Below are 24187 nucleotides of genomic sequence, written 5' to 3'. Positions count from 1 at the left end.
ATGATGACTGGTAGCCTGATAGAGTGGATAGAGTTGTCCTGGGAGTCAGGAAGATGTAGGTTTAATTCCTGCCTTAGATCTATCCTTGCTATGTAACACAGTAATCCTATAAAGATAGGTAGTCCAAGTATCGCCACCACCACTTTTCAGATGAGGAAAATAAACTTCAGAAAAGTGAAATGATTTGTCCTGGTCCCAGAGTTCTTTTCACTACCCCATGCCAGACTCCCATTTCCCTGTGTATTCCCTCTGTGGTAGAAGGAATGTCTACCACAGTCCTCTTCCATGTAGGCTGGGTTATTTCTTTTCCTTAAAAGGTAATAAAACTGTCCTCATGACTTAATTGGCCCAGGTGACTAAAAGTTGAGACCATATGGAGTTGCAGCTCCTCTCTGACCTCTCTGCCATGGGCAATGCAGAAGCAGAAAAGAGCCATGCTTGGCTAAATTAACATGGGAAATAACATAAATTTAGCCAAAGGATGAATATCCTTTCCCTCCTGTGGCTAAGTTAATCTCCTTTTGTTAATAAGATACTTAAATTTTTTTCTAATACTGAACCTAAACTACCAGGGAATGGGGTTGAGGCAGGCCTTTCTAACAACGCTTTCCCTGCCTCAGCTGAATTCCCTAAGTTTGACCAGCTTGGCTTGTTTCCCGAGCCAAAAAGAGAAGGATCCAGAAGGGCCCAGAGGATAACTCACAACTCTAAAACTGAAAAGGATTTCAGAGGCCATCTTATCCAATTCCATTTTACAGATGAGATTAAGTGACTTGTCCAGGATGATACAGGGAATTAACATGAATCAGAGTTGTGACTTCTACCCAAGTCCTTCCACAGAACTATACTCTAGGAGTAAAGACACATGGAATTAACTTAGTCCAAAGGGAAGAGAATTGAGTCTGAGGAAATGGGAGGAAAGGAAGTAGGGAGGCTAGGAAAGATCAGAAATGTGAGGGGGCCTTAGCAACCAAAAGGAGAAATTGAAAAGGGAGAGAAAAATCAAGATTTAGCTCAAAAAACTAAGAGTATTAAGTATTGAAATGGAGAAGGAAACGGCAAACCACTCCAGTATCTTTGCCAAGAAAAATTCAAATGGGGTCACAGACTTGGACATGACTAAAACATCTCAACAACAACATGATGTATCAAAAAAAAGATCTGCAGTAAGAACACTGCTCTTCATATTTTAATTCTACCTGTATGATCCTGGAGAGAATCACCTATCTTAGCAACACTTTCTTCATTTGAAAAATTAAAGGTTTGGACTCAATATCTTCTAGCTCTAAGTCTGCGGTCCACCATCTATAGTTCTCTTCATGAATACCGGCAACTCCCTGACCTTCTACAAAACCTTTTAAAAAGTATTTCAGAGCAATGTAGTCTAAGGACAGAGAATGGAACTGGGAAGTAAAGTTCCGTCACTATCTGCGTGACTTCAGGAGAGTCAGCTAGCCTCTCACTCTGTCCCCAGGCAATTCTCTAAGACAACAAACTATGTAGTAGTTGCTGACTGGCATTAGTACAGAGACATTTTTCACAGGAAATTATTTATAGAAATATGTGAAGGTCCAGATGCCTCCCACCTCCTCTCCCCCCAAAATTTGGTTTTTGTATAAGAGTAGATGAAGAAAATAAGACAATATACTAATCTCTCAATTATGAGAGCTGCCATACCAAGGACATGCAAATAAACACCAAATATGGAACTTTGAGAAACATCAACTAACATTCGGGCCTTCATGGACCAGCTTCAAAGTCATATTTGTCTTTGAAATCCATGCTTTATACCCTGGCCCTTGAGTGAATCAGGTTTCATCCTTCTCCTTTGCAGGGGTCTATGAAGCAGATATTTACAAACTGTCCCATGAGAGGTTGGGGAGGATAGAGAAAGACTTTGAAATAGCAATCCCCTTTTGCATTTATAAGCCAAGGAAGTGATCACAAGCCAAAAGAACATCATTTGGGCTGCTCAGGAGAATGAGGCACAGCTGGCAAGGTGGGCTTTCCTCCAAATCAGCTGGTCTCCTAGAGAAAATGATGCCTCCCAGGCTGGCACATGGAGGGGACCACACTAAGACTTGCCTAGGCATATCCCCTTGAGCTTCATGACCAGTCTTTCATTTCTCCAGACTTGCCACAATGCAAGTTTTTTGCAGTCCAGGTACTTAGCTAGTATTGGACTTAAAAGCCAAGACCAGAGTCTATGATGGAAAAAACTTCATTTCAGATATTAAAAAATAGCTCGTCCCAGGGTGCACAATGAGAACAACAACCAGGGAAACAAACACTTCCACAGGAAGAGACCATCCAAAATATCCCCCCTAAATTTTCTAACTTCTAAAAAGTATACTACAGTGGGCTTTTGAGTTTCTTGTTGTTTTAAAAATAATTGCAAAATTCACAGATCATTACCACAGAATTTGAGCCAAAAATAACAAAGGCTATTCCAACCCCTCATTTTACAAATGAGGAAACTGAGTCTCAGTGGGATTAAGTGACTAGGTGCCCAAGGTCGAAGAGCTAATAAGCACCAGAGATCTCGATCCATGTCCTCTGACTCCAGAACATATGCTCTTTCTACTGTATCACATCATCCCTAATTTAACAACTTGGGAAATGCTTGTACTTTGTAGAGAGATTGAGATGTCTCATATATGCAAATAAGTCGCCAGCTATTTCTTCCCCAGAGGAGGGCAGAAAATTCAAATTCTCTTCCAAGCTCAACCATTGACTCATTGTTCTCCTCTAATCCCTAACCCTCTACCACTTTGTCTTCCACTGGTAAAATGGGAATTGACAAGTGGCCAATACCACTTCCTTGTAGCTCCCAGGCCTGAGCCTAGTCTATAAAAATGCTTTGGCTCTTACAGAGAAAGGAGTGTCCTAAATATTGGCAATTTAATGCAAACTCAAATTAAACAGCATCTGGAAGACGTCTGCAGCATATAAAAAGAACACATCAATAGAAGAAATATCCAACCTGAACAGTGGAAGGCAGCTAGAGAATGGGTAGAAGGGTGGAGAGAGAAGAGAGAAATTATGCCATCTTGTTACCTTATCCCCAGGCTCATTCAGGAGATGGGGTAGCTTGATGTCGGGGACTAGAAACTTCTCTCTCCATCCAATAAATAACACTTGACACCATCAGAATAAGACACAAAGAGGAAAGGTACAATCTCAATTAACACAGTATGTACAAAAGACATCCCAAGGACAGAGCTGTTCTCTTCCAACACTCAAGGCTTCATTTAATTCGTTATATCAAGGCTGTTTGAAAGGTGGCCATCCACATCAACTGGGGAATGACTGAACAAATTGTGGTATATGAATGTAATGGAATAATATTGTGCTATAAAAAATGATGAGCAGGCAGATTTCAGAAAAACCCGGAATGACTTCTGTGAACTGATACAAAATGAAGTGAGCAGAACCAGGAGAACATTATACAAAGTAACAGAAATGTTGTACAATGATCAGCTATTTATCTCTTCTCAGCAATACAATTCCAAAGGTCACATGATGGAAAATGCTATCCACATTCAGAGAAAGAGTTGATGGAGTCCAAATGCTGATCAAAGCATATTATTTTCACTTTATCTTTTTCACGTTTTCCCCCCTTTTTGGTCTATTTCTTTCACAACATGACTAATATGCTCTGCATGATTGCACATAATATAACCCATTTAAAATTCTCTTCTTTTTAAGGAGAGGGAGAAGAGGGAGGGAGAAAATTTGAAACTCAAAATTTTTTTTAAATAAATGTTAAAAATTGTCTTTACATGTAATTGGAAAAAATAAAATATTTTTTAAAAAGGGGGGCCACCCACTCCTCCAGTCTAAGTCAGTAGTGAGGAACCTTTGACCTTAAGGCCACATGTGGCCTTTTGACTGAACCCAAATTTTACAGAACAAATCCTTTTATTTTTATTAATACGTTTTTGTTCATCTTTTCTATTTTTATTTGGTTTTTAAAAAGAATGTATTTTTAAAAAACCAAAAAACAAAATAAATTTCAACAAAATAATCCTCCCCGATTGACTGGCACAATTAGAACATTGGTAAACTATAACGGTTAAATTGATGGCTGCTACACTCTTTATTTAGTTCTAACTTCCCCTGCCTGACTACCACCACTACCATACAAGGCTGGTTGATGAGAGTTTATGGGGGTCAAGTGCACGAGTCTGTTATCAGCTTTTGACAACAGTACACTGTGTTTCTGTTTGAAGTAGAATTTGTGAATAGTTGCACAACTCAATGGTACATTTTAATTCTGTCTCCTTAACAGCCCATCATGTCAAATAAAACCAAGAAAATAGTGAAGGAAGAAAATAGATTTTTTTAATGAGGATAAGGAATTGCAATATTACCTTGTTTCTGCTAAAGATGATTTGCTTGCTTTGTGATATTGCAATATTAACATAAAAAAAATTCAATGCTCATCAGCATTATAACACTCATAAAGACCACAAATATTTTAAATTAGAGGGAGAGGTGAGAAAGGTTGCATTGCAGAAATCAAAAGATGAAAAGCAAAACCAAAGACAATTCTTTCAAGCAGCAGTAAGATGGAGAAATAATGCCACTGAAGCAACTTATAAAGTAGCTTACATACTCAGGGGAAAAAGGGAAGCCATTCACTGAGATTTAGAAATTGTAAAAAAAAATGCACTGTCAAAGTTGTAGGATGTTTAGACCCCCAACAACATTTCAAAGTACAAACAACTGCTTTTTCAAGAACCATAACTGATCGGCAGAATGAATCAGCCTTCAACTTAACAGACCATCATGTAAGACTTTGAAGGGAAGTAACGTATTATAATTACATAATAATAATATATTATTAAATCGCTTTGGATGAATCAACTGATACTATTGACTCGGCACAGGTTTTATACTTCATTCAGGTCATAACAGGAGATTTCCTTTGTTACGAAGAGTTACTTGCTTTGGGCATTCTTGTGAACAGAACAAGGGAAATAGATATTTTCAACAACTTTCAAGATAACTGTCGTGGAAGTGGACTGAATTTGATAAATTTACTTAGTTGTGTGTACAGATGGTGTACCTTCCATGACAGCAAAATATGAAGGGTTTATTGCACAGATTAAAAAAAAAAATATTAGCAGCTCCAGATGCTCTCATTTCTTTTCAATGCATTCTGCATCTGTAAAATCTCTGTGCTAAAGATACTATTTTAAGTGATATTTTGCAACAAGTTATAAGTACTGTTAACTATATTCAAGCAAATGCAACATGGCACTGTCAGTTTTACAGCATGCTAAAGGTGAACCATGAGGTACTCAGTTTAGATTTGCCATATCATTCTAAAGTACACTGGCTATCACAGGGACAGGTATTAACCAAAATTTTCTCTCTGGAGAACAGACTGTTAAATTTTATGAAGAACAGAATAAGCAATGTGAATTATTGAAAGAAGATTTCCATAAGAATGCTGTATTTCTGTGTGATGTCAAATTAAAACGACTTGAATATTTTTTTGGAAGGTAAAACAATAAGTCCATATATGACATGTGGTAAAAAGAAATCCATGCATTTCAAAAAAAGTTCTTTTTTCTTTTTTGCTTTTATTTCATCTTTATTGGTTGTAAATTCACCTTTTTCATTTTTGATATGTAAAATTTCACTTTTTTCTTTTTTCTAAATCAAATTAGCCAGTGTTTTATCTATTTGTTATTTTAAAAAAAACTTCTAAATTTAATTATTAGTTTAAAAGTTTTTTACTTTTTAAAATTAATTTATTTTTAATTTAACATTCACTTCTACAAGATTTTGAGTGACCAATTTTCTCCCCATCTCTCCCCTCCCCTCACCCTAAGATAGTGTGCATTCTGAAAACCACTTCCCCCAATCTGCCCTCTCTTCTATCATCTCCCCTTTCTCTTATCCCCTTCCCTTCTATTTCCTGAAGGGCAAGATAGATTTCTATACCCCATTGTCTGTATATCTTATTTCTCAGTTGCATGTAAAAACAATTTTTAACATTTGTTTTTAATACTCTGAGTTCCACATTCTCTCCCTTCCTCCCTCCCCACTCACCCTAAAGCAATCTTTTTTCAAAACATTTCTTCAAAAAGAAATTTCCAATGAACTTCTTCCCCAGTTAGCAAAGGTCATTGATGAGCAGGATGATATATGAGAACCATTTGAAGAATATTCAGCTATTATAGACCTATTAATTGGAGAATACAATGAAAGGTTCACTGACTTTGAGAATCATATCACGCTCAAATTAGCATTTCAGCTTCACCTAGTTGATATCACCAAGGCACCTAAAGAACTACTGACGGAATTCATTGAGCTCTCAGTAGATGACATTTTAAAGTAATTGTTTGATGCTAAAAAAGATTCAGTTGAAATACAGAAAAGTGCAGTAGAATACCCAAGCCTTTGGCAACATGCCAAAAAAAATGCTTTCTTGCTTTTCAGCCACTTATTGTTGGGAATCTACATTCTTCTACCTAACCCAAATTAAGAGACCATAAAGATCACAAATGACTGATACCCATGTAGAAGATCAACTGAAACTGCGGACCTCCATGCTGCAACCAAATATTCAAATGCTTTCCAACAAAAAGCAGACACAACAAAGTCATTAAAAGGTTAGTTAACTTTAAAATTAACAAATAGTTTTCATTTTTTTAAATTATTAAGTACATGGGCCGCTGGTTGGCACAGTGGTTGGCAGCACTGGCTCTGGAGTCAGGAGGACCTGAGTTCAAACCCGACCTCAGACATTTGACACTTACCAGCTGTGTGACCTTGGGCAAGTCACTTAACCCCTACTGCCTTGCCTTTTCCCCTCCAAAAAGCAAAAAAAAAAAAAATGATTAAGTACGTAGCAATTATATTTTTACAAAATAATGTACATTTTTAAGTATACCTAATTGAAGTTTCTTGAATGTGGCCTTATGCAATTACAGTCAAATAGTAACATGGCCTTCCAGCATGGAAAAGGTTCCCCATACCTGTTCTAGGTGATATGAAGATAGAGTTAAACGTAGTACTATTTTTATGTCTCATTAATAATCACCTTTACAGATGTCGTTTAAAAAAATAAATCCACAGACCTCTGGATATGTTCCTTTTTCAGACCATAATAATCTTCTCCTTCAACCACTCTTCATGTTACTAATCTAAGAGAGCTCAGCCCTGTGCCCAAATATACTCCAAGCACCACCCCTCACTCCACCCCACCTCCACACCGATTCCCATAGAAACCTAAGAGAACAGAAGGGAGAATTAGCTTGAGAAATGCCTTTAAAGTTCATCCCCTGATTTCTTTTAAACCCTGAGATATTGCCAAGTAAAGTTATTGATTTGGACCAGCATATATTTGGGGATCACTAGAGCTCTCTGAGATGCCTTCAGGGGGTCCTCAAAGTTAAAATTATCTTCATAATAATACTGACATTTTAATATCTAATAAAGTAACTATTTATAGCTATAACCAATATAAACAAAAGCTCTTTGGGAGTGAGAGAGAGGTCCTCAACAAATTTTAAGAACGTAAAGAGGTCCTAAGATCAAAAAGTTTAAGAACTGATAACTTAAGAGGTCCTGCCTGGATGCCTCTTCACTCCCTCAATAGGCTTGGTGGGGGAGGACTACTGGGGAAGGTGGAAAGGATTTTACTGTCATTTGGGGCTTTTGGGAGGGGGGTGTTTGGATTGGTCTTTAAAAACTCAACAGCTAAAAGCTCAGTAATTCAACTGCCCCAAAACTTTTCTCAAGATTCTCATAGGAGTCGTAACAAGATAAAAAAAAACAAACCAGAAAACAAACACTGCATTTTTTTAACCTTAAACATAAAATAAAACTCAGATCCTAATCTATTTGGCTCAAAGCAGCTATACCACCCAAGTGAGCAACAACAAAAACAGTTAGCAGACCAAAGATTAAACAAGGAGAGGGTCTACAAATAGACTGAAAGAGAAAGTGAGTACTATACAGAAAAGAGGACTGATTTCAGCCTGAGAGTACAAAGACAATTCTTTTGAGACCAATTCTTTAGTTATAAAAGGTAAAAAAAAACACATGGAAAATTTAAGGAGATCCTTTCTTTAGGAGATCTAGTTTGGCTAGAATCATTGAAAGTGGAAAAGTCTTTCTTCTGTTTTGGTATCTTCATCAAGACAAGATAGTCATCTGGACGAGATTTTGATGACCTAGCTATCTTCTTACATTTTGTTCAAATTTAAATCTTGTCTGTTCACCAGGAATCTGCTCTAAGGGCAAGAGAAGTGTCCTATCCTCTTTTGGTGCACTGAGTAGGCATTCAATCAAGACTTGTTAATTGAGTTTGGCCCTGGAGAGAGTTTAAAAAAAATACATCTGTCTCATTTTTTTATTCAGAAGTATAGAATATTGTATCTAATAAGATTTAGTAGATGCACTGTTTGGTTTTTGTTAAGCTGGCCCCCAATTATTTGTTCTTTGTTAAAAGGATTTGCTCACTACATAAAAGGATATAGTCAGAAATGAAGGTGGTATAAAAAATATCAATAAATGAACAAATTTTTAAAAAGATGTCTGGATTAGCCGATTCATAATCAAAATAAATCTCCACCATTACATTTGGGGCAATATATGCATTTACATAATGACCTACTCAGATGTCTGCTCATCCATGATGCCTTCCCTGCTTTTCTTCAGTCATAAATTGTCTTGAATTCTCAATCAACATTCAGTGAATAAGCATTTAATAAATGCTTACTATCTACCAGGCACACTTCATATAACTCTGCACCTCTCTTAGGCATTTATCACACTTAAGTTCTATTTCCCATCATTTCAATTCCCTGCCAAATTATAAATTCCCTAAGAGCAAGTGTCAGTCTTATTCATTGTGCTTGGCTCTTCCTCCAGGGTAACAAAATGATCCATATATGGTAGCTGCTTAATCTGTGGTTTTTGACTTGAACATCCTAGCATCATTTTAGTCTATGAAGTGTTTTGAATTAATCCCAGTGATGTGATTTCTTAATGTGAAGTCTATGCACTTTTTTAAAAAAATGTATTTTGATAACTATATTTCAATATAATTGGTTTCCTTTGTAATCCTACATATTGTATTTTGTGAATTTAAAAACATTATTCTGAGGAGTCTATAGGTTTAACTAAATTTCCAAAGTAGCCCGGGATACACACAAAACAGTTTAAGAATCACTGCCCCAAAGAGGAACAGTATTGATATTTTTAGTACTGGGGTGTTGGCATCATTTTTTCCTATTGGGTGAATAGACAGATTTTAAAATAGAGTCATCATCTCAGAAAGCAGAGCCAGAATTAAGCTGTGAGAGTAGGTGTCTCAGTATAGGCCAGTGACCAAGGAAGCTGTCGCTAGAAGGCCCCTCACCATCATAGGAAGCTGCACTTCGACCACCCCCTTCTCAGTTAACTACCCTTGCCTTATGAGCACCTAAAGAATTTAACACTGTTCCCCACTGTTGCTAGGCACATACAGAGAACTGCTTGTTACTTTCCTTCTGCAGTGGAATGCATACCCCTACCACTAATCCCGCCCCTCAACACTGTAGGCCCAAAATAAACACATTCTTTCTCCCCTCCCCCACCAAGAAAAAGGTTTGGGGAGGTTCAGGCCACCCTTAGTTCTTGTTAACAAGAGGAGGAGTACTGAGAGGGAAGTGTTTAGCCTCTCAGACCCAAGTGCATTACTCAATAATCTTTCTAAAGCAGGTCTTGAAATTTGGCCCTGGAGAAGAGTTGAGAAAATGCACCATCTTCCCTTTGTTGCTAAGGCAAGGGACTATGGATGAAATGCCTGTACTGTTAAGACTATTTGTAAGATTACTCAGGTGATACACTGCCTGGTCTTGTTGAAATGCTTTTTTTTCCAGGAGAGGGGATAGAAGGGGACAGGACAGCGATATGTTCAGAAACAAATGTGACATAAATCCCCAAAAGTATCCATGCATAGATATTTTTTAAAGCAGGTCTACACAAACATTTTTCCAAGGAGAACATGAGGATAAGGAAGGTCAGACTAAACACGTCCCCATGCACTGGGATATGGTAGGTAGCACAATGGATAGAGTGCAGAGCCTGGAATCAGGAAGACTCATCTCTCCCTGAGTTCAAATTAGATACTTACTAGCTATGTGACCTTGGGCAAGTCACTCATTCCCCTTTGTCTCAGTTTCTTCATCTGTAAAATGAGCTGGAGAAGGCAATGGCAAATCACTTCAGCATTTTTGCCAAAAAAAATTCCAAATGGTGTCACGAGGAGTTACGACATGTCTGAACGATAAACTATGCGTTGCAAAAGGATCACAAAATCATAAATTTGGAGCTGAAAAAGACAATAGAGGCCATCTACTTTAATAGTCACTAAGTACTTATTAAGTGCCTCCCATGTGCCAGGAACTGTGCTAGTTGCTAGGGATATAAAAAGAGGCAGAAGGCATCCTCTGCCCTCAAGGAACTCACAGCCTAAAGGGAGAGGCAACAAGCAAACAAATATGCACAAATATGCCATGAACAGAACAAACAGGAAAGAAAATACGGAAGAAACTAGAATAAAGAGTAAACTGAAAGTAATTTGCAGATGGCTGGAAGGTAAGTACCTACCGTGTTATGTGCTAGCCACTTGCTAGGAAGGATTTTACAAATATCTCCTTTGATCCATGCGACCCTAGGAGGTGGGTGCTTATTATCTCCATTTTACAGAAGGGGAAACTGAGGCACAAAAAGGTTAAATGACTGGCCTAGGAACATACAACTACTAAAAGTCTAAGAATGAATTTGAAGTCAGGTCTTCCTGACTCCAGATCCTAGCCACTGTGTCCCTAGCCCCCCTCCAATGAAGCTATTCTAAAGCTCTAGATCCCCTGCTCTATTAAGAAGTAGTAAGATATTAAGACAGTATCTTAACCCATATCCTCTGATTTCAAAATAAAATAGTTCTCTGCACAACATAACCTCCCTCTGCAAATATTCTTGGCAATTCCAAGCCAAATTTGTAAATGGTGATGATAAAGTGTGTGTGTGTGTGTGTGTGTGTGTACATACACATATATATGCAGAGATATACATACATACATATATATGATTTAAGATTTACAAGATGTTTTATAAATATTATGACTTTTTTTCCTCACAACCATACTAGAAGGTAGAAATAGGCATCTACATTTTATCAGATGAGGAAACTGGGGCAAAAAGAAGTTTAAATGGCTTCCCCAGGGTCACACAAGCTAATAAGTGTCCTTTTGAGGCTGAATTTGAAGTAAGTTCTTACTGATTCCAGGTCCACTACCCTATCCACTACACCATCTAGCTGCCTTGTAAAACAGACAATACTTTAATACAGCAAAAAAGTACATTATAGAAATAGAATACTTTCCTCACAGCACTAGGAAATAAGCAGTCCAAAAGAGATTGTGCTAAGCTCTTTACTAATATTTTAAGTGCTTAATAAATGTTTGTTCTCCCCTCCAAGTCCCCTATTAGTTAGTTTCCATTTTATAAATGAACCAACCAGGATTAAGAGAGTGAGCTGAGTGACTTGTCCATGATCACATGGCTAGTAATTGTCCAGGTCTCTTGATCCCTGGACCCAGCATTGTTTTCATTCTATCCTAAATCTTACCACTAAAGCCATCACCTCTTTCTTACTCAGACTTCTTTTTTTTTAGACTTTTTTGAGCCAAAATTTATTAATTTATTTGTTTTCAGCCAGTCTGCTTTTCAACCAGCTAATCTTTATGTTTCCTCCAACCTCTAAATTTTATAGTTTTGAGCAGGCACAGTTGGCCCATAAGTAAGCAGGAGCTGAGGGAAAACACATTAAGGTCTTCCTCCTGTTTCTCCCCACCTGAACTATGAAAGAAGTTTACTGGAGAATCTGGAGTTGAAGCCTGAAATGAATACAAATTTTAGTCTGAAAGAGAGGGAAACCTGATTTTCTTGGGAAATATTCAATAACTGGGCCCCAATCCAAAGGGTTGGCATCGGTCACTTCTTTAACCTTGTTAAAGACTGAAAATTCTCCTTAATCACTGACAAAAGGATGTATTATTAAGGGGAAACTAGGTTGTTGGGTGACATCTCCATGGGGACCTGTATCCCATAAACTATCCAGTAATGCCACCATCAGAAAGACAACACAGGACTGGAGAGTCACAGTTCTGAAATGGTAGGGCAGGTTAAGGTAGGGGTGGGGAACCTATGACCTCAAGGCAACATGGGTCCTGAAAAGAGGGCCTTTGACTGAATCCAAACATCACCAAACAAATCCCCTAAACAAAAGCATTTGTTCTTTAAAACTTGGACTCAGTCAAAAGGCCACACCTGAAGACCTAAAAGGCCAAATGTGGCCTTGAGGCCATAGGTTCCCCACCCCTGGGCTAAAAGAATAGGCTTAGCTGTGTTCCACCTCCCTAATAAACTTCATTTATAGGACTAAGCTTCATTTAATAGGTGGCAGGCAAGCCACAGGCAGTAGCTCCCCGGGAAGGTACTTCATCATTCATTATACTTCTCATCTCCTCTTTTGTGGTTGAGTCAAATTCGATTCTTATTGATCCCATTTGGGGTTTTTTTGGGGGGTAAGGATACTAGAGTAGTTCGCTATTTCCTTCTCTAGCTCATTTTACAGATGAGGAAACTGAGGCAAACAGAGTCACATTGCTACTAAGTGTCTGAGGCCAGATTTGAACCCCTCGTAAGAAGGACAGTAGGCTGACCCTGCAACAAAGTAGATCCTGAACATACTTACACTCTGTCTGCCGGCTACTTCCCCTTTCAAAGCAAGAGATAAAGGCAGTGGGCTCAGCACCCACTCTGAGGACAGGGTGACCAGGAGCATGGGGCAGAATGTCAAGTTTCCCAGGTAAGGTCCTGAGGCCAAGTGTCCCCATTTTCATTCACTAGCACTGTCTTTCAGGACATTTTCCCTATCCCTAAGTGTCCTATCCAGGTAAACCTGTGTAGGAGGTATTGGCTTGTCTGGCATGAAGCCTATTTCAAGTTTTTAAAACAATCACTGTGGCACTTGATAACAGCAACCTGTACCAGAAGCTAAGCCTGACCTCCTGCATAGGTAAAAAGTAAGCCTTGTGTGATGGGGGAAGGGACAGAGAGAGAGGAAAAACAATAGGTGGGAAGAGAAAAAACAGAAGCAGCATTCAACAGGCTCCAGCAGTCAGCCTGAAGGGAGAAAACCAGGGGGAGGTGTACTTGGGAGACAGCTCCTGCGCCCACACGGGTTACTCATCACTCTGCCTGAATTCTCTTTCCCACCCTCTCACTCTCTCTCACATACACCCCCACAAGAACCAGCAGGGAAAGGTGAGTCTTTTCCAACATGTTTTCCTCTAAGCTATTTGATAACTTTGCACACAAGTCCCATTGCCACCATGACTTTGCAGGCTTATCCTTTCACTGCTCCCCACCCCTTGGCTTCCCAGTTCCCAGGACTTGTCCTGTGCTTTCCCATCCCTGGGCCTTTCTTTGTTCATAGAGTTCTATAGATCGGGAAGGCCTCACCTTTTTCTATCCCCACCCTTCCCTCCACATTCTCCAACTAATGAAAGCTTTTCCCCGGATTCCCTCAGTTAGAAACATTCTTTCCTTCCTGAAACTCACAATACATTCTTTGTTGCACAAGTTTGATTGTTTTTAACAGATAATTACTTGCATAGGTCCTATCTCCCTTGTCTGTAGATTTTCTTGTTGATGAGAGCTGAAATTGTATTTTATTAATCCTTCTAGATCTCCTAGCAATTGTGTTCGTCCTTCGTTGCTGAAGAAGACCATGCCATCAGAGAAATGATGACATGACTTGGACTTGACTTTGTTTTGAATGAAGGAGGGTTGTGCAGTCACTACTCTCACTTCTCCTCCACAGCCAACTGGATCCAGTGACCAGATATTCATCAAGATGACTGGAGATGACCCAGGATGCACTGGGAGACCTTGGGCCCTTTAGGCCAAGGTCTTTGCAGGTACTCACTCAGGGTGAGGCAATGCCCATTCTTTGAATAGGCCTGTTTAAGAAGTAGGCAGGGCATGGCCCCTTTAATGAGGCCAAGAAAAAGTGCAGTAGATTTAAGATTTGGGGAAAGGACAGGACAGGGGAAAGGACAGGAAGGGGAAGGGAAGGAGCCAGTAAAACCCAAGTCAACTGGGCATCTTTTGGCCATCCAAATTTACCTTCCTTTGGAGAGGAGAGGAAAGGGGAGGCGGAGGCAGACAGAAGAGGAGGAATTGAGCCATCATTCAGCCAGCTGTGTCTACTGTGTTGGTTGTTCATTGCTGAAGAAGACCATGCTATCAGAGAAATGACGACATGACTTGCTCTTGACTTTGTTTTGAGTGACGGAGGGCTGGGCTGTGCAGATCACTAGCCTCACTTCTCCGGAGCCATCTGAATCCACTAGCAATATGGTGAAGAAAACAGAGGACAGTCCTGCCAGAATCAGGAAAACCTGGATTCGAGTCTAGGCCTCTGATACATCCTAGTCACATAACTTTGGGCAAAATGATTAATCCCAATTGCCTAAAATAAAAATTTTTTAAAAAAGGACTATATTGCAGAGCTTACACCAAAGAAATCACGTGTGTGTACGGAAAAGGAGGAAGAGTCATCTCCCCTAGCACAGAGTAGGTATTTAATCAATGTTTGTGGACCACAAATTTCATAGTTGTCCCAGCACACTGTTTTCTGTTCTCTGAGCATCTCCAGCACCCTCTTCACTTGCTATTTTATTACTTACTGTTTTGCGTTGTTAGTTATCTTTATGCTTAAGTCTTAGAAAGGGTTCCTTGAAAATTAGGTAAAGGAAAGCTAGAACCCTAATCAGAGAATTAGTCCTCAGTCTACAACAAGTGGAAGACTTTTACATGTGTCCTTGCCTCTCCCTAGGCTCTCAAGCATATACCACTACTACCTCCCACCTCTGCCCCACAGACTCAATAGAAACGTCAGCTTTAAAAAATTATTTCCCTCAATTCTCTTTTAAAAAGCTTATGAGCAAATATATTTAAATATTGTATGAACTTTAAAGGATTATATAAGGTCATTTATTATTAATTTTACTGCTGTCAAATGAGCTAAGACTCTTAAAAAAAAATTCATGATAATTCTAGTAGTAAAAAGCACTCCTCAGCCATTCTTCAAAATCTAGTTCTTCCTCCAAGTACTTCCAGGGCTTCCCCAAGTAGTAATACCACCTAGGTAACCCCCAAGCAGCTAACCCTGGATTAAAAATCTGCCTGCTGTTAGTCTGAGCATAAATGGTGTCCAGTGCTCCTCTCTTATCAGGAATAACATCTTCCATCTCACACTTGGGAAGCACCAATCAACACAAACAAAAAAGACATAGGAGCCTCAGAAGTCTTTGACACCTTTACCCAGGCTCTGAAATCTGGACAAATCTTCAGTTGGTTATGGGCAAAGATTCTGAAAAGGAAAGAGTCACTAAGCAAAGTCCTTAAGAGATTCATTGGAGTCACAGCTGGAAGAAATCTTAGAGCTCATTTAGACCAACCTTCTGAGTGCCCAAAATCAATCATGCAGAGCAGAGCTGGGATTGGAACTTAGGTGTTCCAAGTGAGTACTCTTTCCACTATTCAAAGTGACAACTCAGGAGTAGATTATCTACAATGGGCCTGAAAGAAAACACTTGACAATTTAGCCTTTGAGGTAGGACCCAGATTGAACATGTTGAATGTACTTTAAAGGAATTCCTATCAGTAATAATGATTGTTTACATTTCTATGGTGCTTCAGCATTTTCATATGCATGTCACTGAATCAGTAATTAGTTATAATTACTGGGATTAGCAACACTACTAAGATAATTAGCTCTATAACACTGTAATATCATCTTATGTTCATCCTGAATTTTCTGTGAAGAGGCAAGGAAGAAAGCAATGTATTATATCTGTTGGATTTTTATCAACATCTCCATTTTGTAGATGAGGTCACTCAAAATAGCAAAGTTATTCAACCAAAAAAAGAGGGCATTGAAAGAGATAGCTTCTGAGATGGGATGGGCCTAAGAGTAGGAGATAACAGTTATGGGCTTCCACTGCAATTGAAAGAGGGCACCTCTAAAAGTAAAAATGGTTGCCCTGCACACTCTAGAGCAGTAGGAGAAGCAGACAGGGTTCTTTCAGCTTATGGAAATAATGTCACCTAAGACAACAAACCAATTCAGTTCATCTTTTTTTCATACCCATAATACCCTGGTTGGCATCACCAATGATTTCTTGAGTCTCTAAGTTAAAATGAGTGGAAGACCCTGCCCAGTTCCTAGAGAGCACCGTAGTAGAATTACTTCTTTTAGACACATTCATCTTTAGGGGGCAACTAGATGGTAATAGTGCAGACAGCACTGGACCTAGAGGAGGAAGACCTGAGCTCAAATCCTGCCTCAGATGCTTACTTCCTTGCTGTGTGATCTTAGGCAAGTCACTTCTCTGACTGCCTCAGTTTCCTTTTTTGTAAAATGGAGATAAGAGCACCTTTTAGGATTGTTATGAGAATAAATGAGATAATGTTTGTAAAGTGTTTTGCAAACCTTAAAAATTTTTAGATTTCCCAGGCCAATGTGAGTTTTGGACTTGGAGTCAGAAGAACTGTGTTCAAATCTTACCTCTTCTACTTACTACCTTTTTTTAACCATGGTGTAATTGTGGTCACTCACTTCATGTGTTCTTCATCTTATAAACTGAGGGAATTTGACCAAGGTCTCCTAAAGCTCCAAATCAAGAATTTCCTAATCCTTATTCATCTGCCAGCTTGACACACTTAACATAGCCAAAGGAGGGGTTTCATTACAGTTGCACAGGTATGATGTGGTTTTTTCACTGTCCAGAAAATGAGCCTTAAACAGCCTTAAACTTTTGTCCCTTCAGTAACCCAGGAGGATGAGGAGGCTGGATAAAGATAAAATGGTTAACTATCACCTGCTGAGAATTTGTTGGAGTCCCTTCACCCGACTCTCAGTTTCTAAATTTACTCAACAAATATTTATTACTAATGACTAGATTTAAACGCTCTCTATTAGGAGCAGCATGGATGCAAAGATGAATAAATTAAAAGTCTCTGATAACTTACAATCTAGAGAAAATACAAATTATATGCACAATAGCAACTCATTCACTAAGCACTTTAAGATTTACAAAGGGTTTTCTGTACAACAAGCATATAAGGCAGTTAGAAATATTATTATCCCCATTTTGCAAAGGGGAAAACTGAGGCCCCAAAAGATGAAACTAACTTATCTTAATCATAGTCAGATTCAGTGTTGGGATTTGAACCCACATCTCCAGCTTCCTGGTCTAATGTATCCTTTCTGCTCCAGTCACACTGCCGGCTCCACCTTTGCTGACTACCTGTATAGTATTAAGGACAGGCTGCTCTAGGGTCTAAGGAAGGGCAACATCAGATTTAATAATATTGATCTAGGGAAAGCCTCGGGCAGAAAATAACATTTGAGCTGGGTTTCAAAGAATGATAGGATTTGGGCAGATGGAAAGTGGACTATTTTGAAGAATTTATGTATCTGGAGGTAATGATAAGCAACAGATAAACCGTGGTACCGTAAGTTTCTGAAGACACAAAAAGCTATACAAAAAGTTCAGGATAATTAATCACATTCTAGCCTGTATATCAAAAAACAATTTATTATCTCCCATCCCCTAGATTCCTATCTGAACCTCTTCCAAACCCTCGGAGTGCCTGATTCCCTTCCTCACCTGTATATCCCCCATTTCCCTCTGGGCTCAGATCAGCTCTTGCTCATGCATCAATTTGGAGTATCTGTGGAAGGCAGGGCTTACCAAGTTACGCATAATATTAAATAACCTGCATTTATAAAAGGCTTCATTTTTTCAAAAACCTTTTCACTTATTATTTCATTTGTTCACCACAGCAATTTTGAGATCAACAGGGTAGATATAATGCCTCTAATTTACGGATAATGAAATTGGGACCCAGAGAGACTTAGTAGTGACTTGACCATGGTCACATGACTCTGTACAAAGCCCAAACAAGCCTAGAATGCAAATCTCTGATCTCTGGTCCAGTAGCTTTTTCCATTACATCATACTGCCTCCATCATAGTCTCTACTAAGACAAATCTGCTGTCTCCCACCTCTGGATTTCCATGTTGTTGGAGACCTTCCACCTTCTGCTCTTTCCCTTAAACAGACTTGGTACAAGTGGGTCTTATGTGCTCACAGCTGATTTCTTCTTACCTTTGATACCAGACTTTCTATTTGCCCTGGTTCAAACCTGGCTAATCCAAAACAACCAATTTCAGAGTCTATACCAGGGTTCTTAAGGACCATAAACTTTTTAAAAAATACTTTGATGACTGTACTTCAAAATCATTCGTAATCCTATGTTTTATTTTATGACTTTATTCTAAGAAGGGGTCCATAAGTTTTACATGCCAAGGGGATTCATGACATAAAAAAGATTGAGAACCTGGGGTCTAAACAAATGTTTTGGCTCTTCCCTTTCAGTATCTTTTCTCTAGTGCTACCCCAAAATTTCAGGACATTTGTGCCTTTTCTCCCCTAACTTGACTTTCAGTCCCGTAGGGAGTGAGTGGACTCAGTCTCTTTGTATCTATAATACCATGTACACAATAGGTGTCAATATAGTATTTTAACAAATATAACAACCTCACATTCATGTGAGCTCAGACACATTTTCCCTGGACCATTCTCTGACCACACCTCCTAACATTCGACCACCCCCAAAACAAAACTAAATTCCAACCTCTAAGAGCTTCACTAAAGGCAATCTCTCTTTGGCACTTAATAATTACCCTCTCAGAGGGCAGGCACATTAAAGTTGAAAATGTGAAATGGTGTAGCTATTCTGCAATACAATTTGGAATTATACCCCAAAAGCCACTAAACTGCACTTATTCAATGATCCAGTGATGGCACTACTAAATAAACATCCCAAGAATGTCAAAGAAAGAGGGAAAGATTCCAAATACGCAAAAACAATGAAAGTATCACTTTTTGTGGTAGCAAAGAACTGGAAATGAAGGAATTACTTACCAAGTGAGTGAATAGATAATTAGTATTGGAAGGGACCTTAGAGGTCACTTAGTTAGATGAAGAAACAAAAGTCCAAATAGGTTAATGACTTGCCCAAGGTAGATAGGCAGTGAAAGGCAGGCCCAGCAGTATATAGAAAATTTCTGGGACTCCTAGTTCAGTGCTCTTTCTACTGTACCACCATACAAATTATGGTACATAAATGTAAAGGAATATCACTGTGCTCTAAGAAAGGATGAATATGAAAAGTCCTGAGAAATTTGAGAAAACGTAAATAGATTGAAATAAGCAAACCCAAGGAAATGACTTACACTATGACGATAGTAATATGAAACAAAAAAATTCAGAATTCTTATTAATGAAGTTACTAGTCATGATTGCAAAAGAATGATGGTGAATCATGCCTCCTCAGCAAAGAGATGGTAGGGTATCACTGGAGAAGGAAACATACCTATTTTCACACATGGTCAATGTGGTTAATGTTATTTTATTTGACTATAACAGGAGGGCCATCAATAGGAATCGAGGGTTGTGTGTCTGTTTGGTTTTTTAGATCAATAAAACATCAAAAAAAAATTGTTCCTCTCACTTCCCAACCAGTCCAGGAAAATAGGCCCATTTTTTAACATGGCCCCATTTACCTGCTGACTCCTCTCACATCGATCGGAGCTACACTTCTCCAAAGTGTAAGTGAGCAGTAGGGTGGGGTACGGGAGAAGGTAATTAAGTGACTTAGTTACATTACAAAGGAATGAGGGGGGAGTAGAAAATGAAGTCTACAGAGGACTATATATGGCAGACAACCGGGAGCAGGCCAGGCACTCCCAGGCCCCAAGGTTACCACATTCGTAGGAAGCAGCAAGCCAAGCCTTGTAGCGTATGTGTTTTAAATTACCTTTGATTGTCTGATGAAGTGACTAAAAGTGAAATGTTTCAGGGCTTAGGATTCCAGAGTGAGCTAATACAGGATGCCTTTGGCTGAAGGGGGGAAAAAAAAGTTCAGCCGGCTCGAGCCCACCCCACCCCCCACTCCTTTTAAGTTTAAAAAAGGGAATGAACGTTACCATTTTTGGACATGAGCGTTCTCCTTCTAGCCCAGCCCTAAAACCGCACTATCCTCCCCATTCGGAAGATCAGCTGGAATTGGGGGAATGGGAAGTGGGGGAGGAGTCCGAGGAAGTGGGGTGGTGGCCAAAGGGAGGCGGGAGCCGTGAGTTTGGAAAGGGAGGACAGTCGGCGAGGTAGCACGTCGGATACCTGGGATGTCCGAGAGAGGCAAACCCACATGGGCCTCACTCCCACCGCGGGGTTCCGACAGCAGAGGGAGGAGGGGGCAGTAAAGGCGGGGGCTTCCTGATCTCTTTCCGCAGCCAGCTGCTCTCGGATCACCTCTGCAGCCAGTCCACAAGTCCCTGACCTCGTGGTGTCGAGTCTAAACGCGCTAGAGTTCACACGCAATTTGGGCACACAGTAGGGCTCTCCTTAAAGATGCTGGAGAAACCAATACTTATCTGCACTGCCTCCTCGGTGCCCAGAGGCCAGAAACCTTAAAGATTCCTAAGGATTCACCTCTCCCCCAAAAACAGTTTTTTTCAGAATTGTAAGAAAGGAGGTGGGGGAAAGACGGTAGAGGTAGGGTGGGGAACTAACTGAAGGTGAGCGTCAGAAGCAGGTAAGTAGTAAGTAGATACAAGTCCCTGGGTTGGTAGCTGCAAAACCAACTTCTCCTTAGGCGAAATTGGGCAATAAAATGGTTTGTTTTTCCTCATTCCAGCCCCTCAAAATCTCCAAACTACCTCTTCCTTTCCTTTTTTTTTTTTTGCCTCTTATTTAGGAAGAGTCGAAAAATGTACCCGAGCTAACACAGCCAGTCCCCGTTTTCCTCCCACCCACCCCAGATCACGAATACACAAGCACATCCACCTCCTACACGTTCTCGGGGAGAGACCCTAAAGCGACTCTGCCGCTCCCTCTACCTACCTACCCCTGCCAGCCCCAGGGTCGGAGCTACGTGGACCACAGTGCTGGTGGGTCCGGGGGAGCTGGTGGGAGGCAGCGGACAGGGAAAGGAGAGGGGTCTGGCACGCAGCTACAACTGCGCTATTAAGATTATATACCCCCAGATACCGAGAACAGGGCAAGCAAAAGAAACCAAGCTGCCCCTGAACGCCATATGGAAGAGATGGACAGGGGGCGGGAATGAGAAGATGGAAGGAGGAATGGATCTCTTAAACCATCGATATTGGTGGTGGTCTTTGCCTGAGCTCAGCGCTCCCACTCCCAAACCACATCTCTTTCCGATACTCCTGGGCCTTCCAGACTCGAGCTAGGGGGGCGGGAATGCCTGGATCCGGGTCACAACAGGAAACCTGCCCGCTAATCCGCCTAATCTTCCCCTCCAACCCAACCTCTCGCCCCTCACGATCGCAGCTCCCTCCACATTCTCTATTCCAGTGCACACCCGGAAAACGAAATTTACAGAAGCACCGGTGGAGCCCAACCCAAGCCAGCACCTCCTCCACTACCACCCATCTACCCACCCCACCCCCTTTTCCTGCTAAATGCCTGAAACCTAACACCCCAATCAATCCTTTAGCGCCCCTGCAAGCCTCGGCTGGTTCCCTCCCACGGCTCGCCGTGGACTCTTCCTGGGATGCAGGGGCTAGGGAGGAGGGCGAGCACAGCAGCAGGGTGAGAACTGGGGGAGGATGAAGAGGATAGTGGTTGGTGTTGGTTACCTTTCTTTGCTGCTTCTCCCAGGCGGGGTCAAGGAGCAAGTCTCTGTCCCAGTCCTCTTCCGGCTGCATGTAGTCGTTGGTTTGTTGAGAATCATAATGATCCATGGTCGAATCTGCGTCCTTGGATTTTGTCCTCCACCTTCTTTCCAGGCTGTGGCTACTGCCACAGTTTGAGAGGGGCTGGGCTGGGGCGAGTTGGGCTGGTGTGTGCAGTCCCCTCCGCCCTGCTACAGCGCGGCTAGTGAGCAGCCGAGAGAAGGGCTGGCTATAGGGGGCGGGGGCGGGGGGCGGGAAGAGGCAGCAGCGGCGACGAAGGCAGCTCCTTCAATACCTGGGCTCCAACCTAATCTTCGCGCACACGCAGCTGGAGAGAGAGGAGGAGCGCTGCCGAGAAACGGACAGAGCCCTCCCGAACAACTTGATTGGCTGATCTGAGCAGCCCAAACTCGCTACCTTCGCCTCTCATTGGGGCTTCGTAATATCCATCAGGCTTCACAGTTGCTGATATAGGTTGATTTGGGCGAATAACTCCTTCTCCTTTCCTCCTCACTCCTCTTTCCCCACTCTCTCTCTTCCCCCTTACCTCTTCCCCCTCAACATTTCCCTCACTCTTCTCTCTTCTCCCTGCCCCCCTTTCCTCTAACCCCAACCGTCCCTTTCTCTCTTCTTTACTCCCTCGCTTCCTTAGCACATTTGATGCCAACAACCCTGTGAATTGGGTAGATACTGGTAAAGCAAGAAACAGGGTTTTTGACTTCCGGGAAAGTGCTCTTCCTATTCAAGTCAAGTCGACGAGCGCTTACTCTGTGCCAGGCATTGTGCTAACTCTGGGCATACCGAGAAAGGCAAAAAGTCCCTGAGCTCAAAGGAACTGTCTAATGGGGGAGACAGCCTGCAAAGATCTATGTATAAACAAGCTATATACAATAGAAATGGCAGGTAATCTCAGAGGGCATGAGCTTTGAGGGAGATGGGAAAGGCTTCTAGAAGAGGGTGAGATTATACCATGACACTGCCCTCTCTCCCACCTCCAGCACTGTTTGCAGCAACAACTCTCTGCCCTGCCACTCTTCACAATTTCTGTCACTTTATTCCCCAGAGAGCTTCATTAGGGGACAGGGGAGAACAGGGGGACATTGGACCAAACATTTTTTCCTCGAATAGAATAAGCTATTAACTTCTCCCCTTGAGAAGTTTCTTTGTTGTTTGAGAGTTGTGGAATTACTGTACTTTTTCATACTATCTAGTCCATGTTCCTTGGCTATCAACTGAATTTTATCACTGTACCCTGGCCTAGGAGAAAGCTAGCTCAAGAAAGTGTTGATCCAATTAAAACTGCAGAGGGAAATGTGTCAGGGAAGATCCTGAGTCATAATTCTGGGTTGACTGCATAGTCTTTTACTATTATTGATATTTTGTCTTTCCTCTCATTAATTTTAGAACATATTCTTTCCCTCCCTCCCTTTCCTACCTGTGGGGCTTAACAAAGATTTAAAAAGAGGGAGAAAGATTAATTCAACAAAACCAGCCAACACAGCCATTTCAGCTAACATGTACTATTCCACATCCAAACTCCACCACATCTACAATGAAGGAAAGGAGGTGCATTTTTTTTTCAATTTTTCTCCAGAGTTAAGATTGGTCCTGACAATTACAAAACATTCCCCTTTATTTTATGACTTCCCATTTACATTGCTGTAGTCTGAGTATATTGTTTTTCTGATTCTGCATTAGTAATTAGAAATTCACTGTTTCCCTGAATTCATATTCATCATTTCTTATGGTACAGTGGTATCCCATTACATTCAGATTCAACAATTTGTTTATCTAGTCCCCAATTAATGGGGCACCCAGAAGCCTAAAATTGCAAGTGATGAGGCCCCTAAGCCTTGTACAAGTCATTCTAAAAGAGATACTTCCCTAGGAGCCCGCTATCCTGGGTAAGTTAAAGAAGTCACTTTTGAAGGAGGGAATTTTCTTAGAGGAAGAGACCTGGTGTGAAGTTCTTCCAGTATCATATATGGTCTGGAGGAAGAAAAAGTACCTTGCATTCCAAAGAGAGTTAGGAATGTTCCCGCTATACACATACATGTAGTCATTACATGTTGCCACTATACACACACATGTAGTTGCTACATGTTGCCACTATACACATATGTGTAGTTGCTACATGCTGCCACTATACACATACATGTAGTTGCTACTTATCATGATTATTCTTAAACTGCATCTCTTATTTCTTGAGTTGTGTTACAAAATTGTCCTGAACCTTTATACAAAAATTAGCTCAGCACCAGAGGTAACAGATTAGCAGGTTACTGCCTAACCATTTCCAACTTGGGTAACCTGTAAGACATTCAATAAGCACTTATTAAGTGC

The 24187-nt window shown here is 40.7% G+C and overlaps 1 protein-coding gene across 3 annotated transcripts in view; it reads right to left on the bottom strand.

The window, feature by feature from the left end:
- ACTN1 (actinin alpha 1) overlaps window positions 1-22168 on the bottom strand; it is a 129405-nt gene extending 107237 nt beyond the window's left edge. For all 3 annotated transcript variants that reach the window (XM_072629506.1, XM_072629507.1, XM_072629508.1), the window contains exon 1: window positions 21809-22168. In XM_072629506.1, the coding sequence (XP_072485607.1) occupies window positions 21809-21913 (105 nt within the window). In that variant the 5' untranslated portion in view covers window positions 21914-22168. The remainder of the gene's footprint in view (window positions 1-21808) is intronic.
- Window positions 22169-24187: the final 2019 nt, after the last annotated feature.

This window comes from Notamacropus eugenii, chromosome 1 (genome assembly GCF_028372415.1).
Source record: "Notamacropus eugenii isolate mMacEug1 chromosome 1, mMacEug1.pri_v2, whole genome shotgun sequence".
NCBI classification, from domain to species: Eukaryota; Metazoa; Chordata; class Mammalia; order Diprotodontia; family Macropodidae; genus Notamacropus; species Notamacropus eugenii.
Note: the sequence above shows the minus strand (reverse complement) of the source record. Positions and strands in the feature narration are given on the sequence as shown.